General features: G+C 43.3%; 1 protein-coding gene across 1 annotated transcript; it reads right to left on the reverse strand.

The window, feature by feature from the left end:
* Nucleotides 1-320: 320 nt before the first annotated feature.
* On the reverse strand, nt 321-3726 carry lgsn (lengsin, lens protein with glutamine synthetase domain). Its single transcript, XM_015396472.1, has 4 exons — nt 3556-3726; nt 2727-3399; nt 1659-1822; nt 321-1538 (listed from the first exon to the last, which is right to left on the reverse strand). The coding sequence occupies exons 1-4, from the start codon at nt 3595-3597 to the stop codon at nt 345-347; spliced, it is 2073 nt and encodes a 690-aa protein (XP_015251958.1). The 5' UTR covers nt 3598-3726; the 3' UTR covers nt 321-344.
* Between the last annotated feature and the right edge of the window lie 938 nt (nt 3727-4664).

Consider the following 4664-nt stretch of genomic DNA (forward strand, 5'->3'; position numbering starts at 1 on the left):
TTCACCAGCATGTTCACTACACCAGAAAACAAACCAGAAAGTTGAATGAACCTTTAATGTAAAGCAGATTTTAGCAATTTCTTTTTCAGTGGGAGCATCATCTCCTGTTTCTCACTGTTTATAAGTTTGAATTAAACTGATAAATGTTGTTTTTGATAGAAAAATGTATGTAAATTAAACAAAAACTCAGTATTTTAGGGTTTACTTGTTTATTATTGCTCTGAAGAATCTCTAAAATAAAAATGAATCAGCATTTTCAATAAAATCTGTTGTCTTTATTCACTCTATGTAATTAAAGGAAACTTTTTTACCTATGAGTTTAGGAACACAAACTGCAAAGAGTTTCAAATGAAATACTCCAGGCACTTGTTTCTCTCGTCGTCTAGTTCCTGGGTCTCGATCTCAAACTTCTTCATAGCGATGAAGTACTGAACAAACGGTTCTCCCAGGGCGCTGCAGATGACATGATCCTCTGCCAATGCCTCCAGGGCGTTATCAAGCTTCACGGGGATGGCGAATTCTTTCTGCTGACCGGGGGCTTTGTTCAGAAGGTTTTCGATGTTCAGGTTTTTTCTGATACCATCCAGTCCCGCAGCCACTGTAGCAGCCAGTACAATGTAAGGGTTTGCCATAGCGGAGCCTAGCTTGTTGTCGATGTGTGTCTCCCTCCCGCCATGGTATTTGATGTTAAACGAGCTGCTATTGTCGTTACAGCCGCATGTAGCGTACAGCATTTGTTTGGAGTCTTTGATGGTCTTGGCAATATGGCTGCGGCAACCCAGGCCGGGTGACATAAGGCAGCTTAGGGCTGCAGCGTGGGTGAGGAGCCCAGCCAACCATTTCCTTCCGATCTCAGACAGGTCTGCTGCCTTTTCGCCACTCTGGAAGAGGCTGCGTCGCCCATTCGCGTCCCACAGGCTGTGGGAAAGCACACCGGCGTTATACAGACCATCATCGGTGAAAAAACTGGCGATGTAGCTGTGTTTACGAGCCATCTCTTTAATGCCAGTACGGAAGGTAAAGGCACTGTCGGCAGCTGCTATCCCGAACTCTGGCCTCAGATTGATCTCCATCTGACCGGGCCCACTAGCTGAGGAAATACTGTCTATGTCTGCACCCATGCAGTACATGCTGTCCACTAGCTGCTGGAGGAACGGGAGGTCATGGTTGCTAAGCAACGTAGTGGCAGGGAACAGGAGGGTTTTTGGTCCTATTCTGTCAGGGGCTCCCAGAACGCAGCACTCATAGGTGAAGGATGAATGCAGAGAGAACCCTAGGCTTTGGAGCTGACCGAGCAGCTGCTTGGCAATGAGGCGTGGGGAGGTTCGCAGAGGGCTTCCTGTTACAGTGCATGGATCACATATGACCCGTGCTGTCTGCTCAGCCCATGGTAGGACTCTGAATGTTGAGAGGTCTGGGATCAGAAGGACGTCACTGCTAAAACTGGCAGTGCTGGCATGGTCCACTTCATTGCTCTTCGGGCTCAGGGTCAGCTCCAAATAGCTTCTTGGCATCGGTACCCCGTAGACTGCCTTCTCCTGTGACAACAATGTTTCCATGTTTATTTTAAAAAATTAACTTATACTAATACCACTGAACAGAATCTTCAATGACTCTGGCATTGCACACATATAAAATGTATCAATGGAGTTCATTACGTGGAAGAAGCGGACAGGAACCGTCTTAGACCGTGACACCCCATGTAGATCAGTGGCCTCAAATCGGACGAACTTGATGTTTTCTCGGGCAATCTGCTGCTTGATTTGATCCATGGCTGAGAAGAACCTCAGGTTGCCAGAGGACTCAACTTTGTTTTCGTTATCTGTAGAAACAATTTTCTATAACTGTAAAACTGCTGAAACATTTTATCTCCGAGTTCTAGTGTCCAATGAACAACTTTCAGGAAGATACAGTTCTGAACCAGCAATGATGCTGTACCAGCCACAACGGTTCATGAGATCATCTATGACATTGTAATAATAATAATTGATCTTTTTGATCTCACATTGGAGAAATTTACCACTGCATTTAACCCATCCCCTTGGGGAGCAGTGAGCTGCCATCATGGGGCGCCGGGGGAGCAGTGTGGGGTTAAGGGACTTGCTCAGAGAGCCAGAGTGGCAGTCTTTGGGAGTGGTATTCAAACTCACAACCTCAGGATTCCAAGCCCTATGCCCTAACCACTAGGTCGCCACTCCCTTCTGTGTCCCAGAACTTCTATTCTGGGACACTAAAGCATATCTTATCGTATAGAGGCTGAGAAATCAAGGCTTTCCTCGAACAATCAGTCATGAAAACCCCACCACTACCACAACCACCAACACTACCGCTGTATGTGTTGGTCAATCACTTCCTCTAAAGGGTTAAGTTCAAACATTTAAAAAAAAAAGCTTAAATTCTAAAAGGTTTGGTAGGGATAACAATGATTATGCAAAAAGGTTGGAATTATAAAGATGTTGATCTTTTTGCTGAGACTAATTCATGACATCTTTTAACTAAAACTATCATTAATTTTCAAATGTTAACAATCGATACAAAAAGTTAAAATCTTTCAAGTTAAAGATAGATCTAAATGTACTAGAAGGAACTCATCAACTGACAGCTGATGGGCTGCTTCTGTCTAAAGCTTTAATAAAACTAACAAGACTATTCCTTTTTCTTTCAAACTTGCACTATCTACTAATATTTCTACCTACTTGTGTTTTAAGTAGGAGAGTGTCACTGACCTGAATGAGAATCTCCAGTCTCTCCCCAGGAGCTGCCCCCTGAATGTGCATAGATCCTGACCCCTGGCTGCCTATTTGTTTTCGCAGCAGAGCTGAAAGAGCTGGATGAATCCACAGTGGGAGGCCGCTGAATAGGTGTACTTTCTCTGGAGCGCCCCCCCCTTCTGGAAGCGTCGGGCAGAGGTTTGAAGGTGCTGAACGTCCTATGAGGGTTGTCTTCGTCGTCCCGTCTCTCGCATCCTCCGCCACTGCTGCTGCTCCCATGGAGATACGTAAAAGGGCTTCCAGTTTTCCCCTCCTCTTTTCCTCGGATGCTGAGAAAATGACTGTCCTTCAGGATGCTCTTCAGCTCCTCCATGGTTTGTTGATGAACGTCTAGTCCACCAAAGGACAACCTAGTCTGGGATGATTCCTCTCTCATGAAGGGCTCCCCATGGACATGTTGCTCCTCTCTCGGACCCTCAGCTTTATGCAGAGGACCTGCTCCAGTCCCTAAAAGTTGTTCTGGGAGTGTTTCAGTGTGCCTCAGAGATTGTTCAGCAGATGGACCTCCTCCTCTGCAGCTCTGGCCCAACATAGGTACATACTTCTCTGTTACTTTAACACCTTTCTCGTCTTTGCACAGACTCATTCCTGTTCCATCTGTTTGGTCTTTGCTTTTGCTGGTTTCTTCCTGTAGAAAAAAACCTCAAAAATGGTTAAATATTCTTAAATGTGCAACAAGAACTTAAATAAAAGACTTGATGTGTTATTTATCCCTAAGATAAAAATGAAATCTACCTTCCTCACAGCACTGAACCTAATAAAAAACTAAATGTGGATTTTTTACCTTGATGTCTTGAGAGTCATTCATGTCTGTCTTTGTGCTCATAAGCAGGAATTGAGGATTAGATTTGCCCCCTATTGAAGGCAGAGCGTCACCAGCACATTAATTTTTATAGACAATTGGTACAACGGTGACGGATTAGAACATTCTGTCTAACACCAGCCGCCACAGGAGATCAGCTGATAACCAGCATCCGCCAGCCACTGGTAGGGACTGAAACACTGGGGCTTTCAGCCCATTGGCTGCTGTGGAGCACAATAGGTCTCACATTGCAGTGGGAAACTGCAGAGGCCAGCAGCTCTGCATAAGCTTCCAGAAAGGTAGACCAGGATTTTTAAGCCTATTGATCCAGAGGAGGTAAAATACCTCCTGAAGACGAAACAATGGCCGGAGTTAGAAGTACTAGATTGTTTCCATCAAAAGACAAGAGAGAAATTCACTGAGAAATCTTCTCATAAAGAACTTAATGAATTTTTTTTCTAAACTTGCTTGATTTAATTATAAGTTAAAGGTCCTATATCAGGGGTTACCAATTAAAAATCAGCGGGGTCCAAATAAAGAAAATCAACAACCAGTAAATTGTACGTAGAAATTTTAAATTATAATCTGTTACTTTAAAAATAATCCAACTTTTACTTTTTAAATAAAAATATAAAAAAACGAAAATTTTTCCATTTTAAAATCTAAAGCGTTTTTTGAGTAGAGAAGAACAATCGCTCAGTTTGGTATATAGATAATTTCCCGATTCACGTCTTTTGTAAAACACCTAAACTGACCGCTAGTATTTTATTTATTTTTCATGGCTTAATGAGAGCAGTTGGCTTTAGGCTGCCCTGCAAGGCTTTAAACCTGGGTTTGAATGGAGACAAAGCCATTCTAAAGCACATATCAAGGTCCTCATTTTGAATCTGGATCGATATTTATTTTTGATAATGTTTATGTTGGAGAATCCTGCTTCACAGCAGTAGGTTGACCCAAACATACTCTAAATGTGCAGGGTCATCTTTGAGCACGCCATTTCACTTTTCTATCACCAGTTCACCACAGTTCTTCCAGCAGTCCACACTTTTCTATCTCTTTTTCTTCTTCTCCTTCTTTTCCCTTACGCGGCT

Source organism: Cyprinodon variegatus, unplaced genomic scaffold (genome assembly GCF_000732505.1).
Source record: "Cyprinodon variegatus isolate N-32 unplaced genomic scaffold, C_variegatus-1.0 Scaffold800, whole genome shotgun sequence".
Classification (NCBI taxonomy): domain Eukaryota; kingdom Metazoa; phylum Chordata; class Actinopteri; order Cyprinodontiformes; family Cyprinodontidae; genus Cyprinodon; species Cyprinodon variegatus.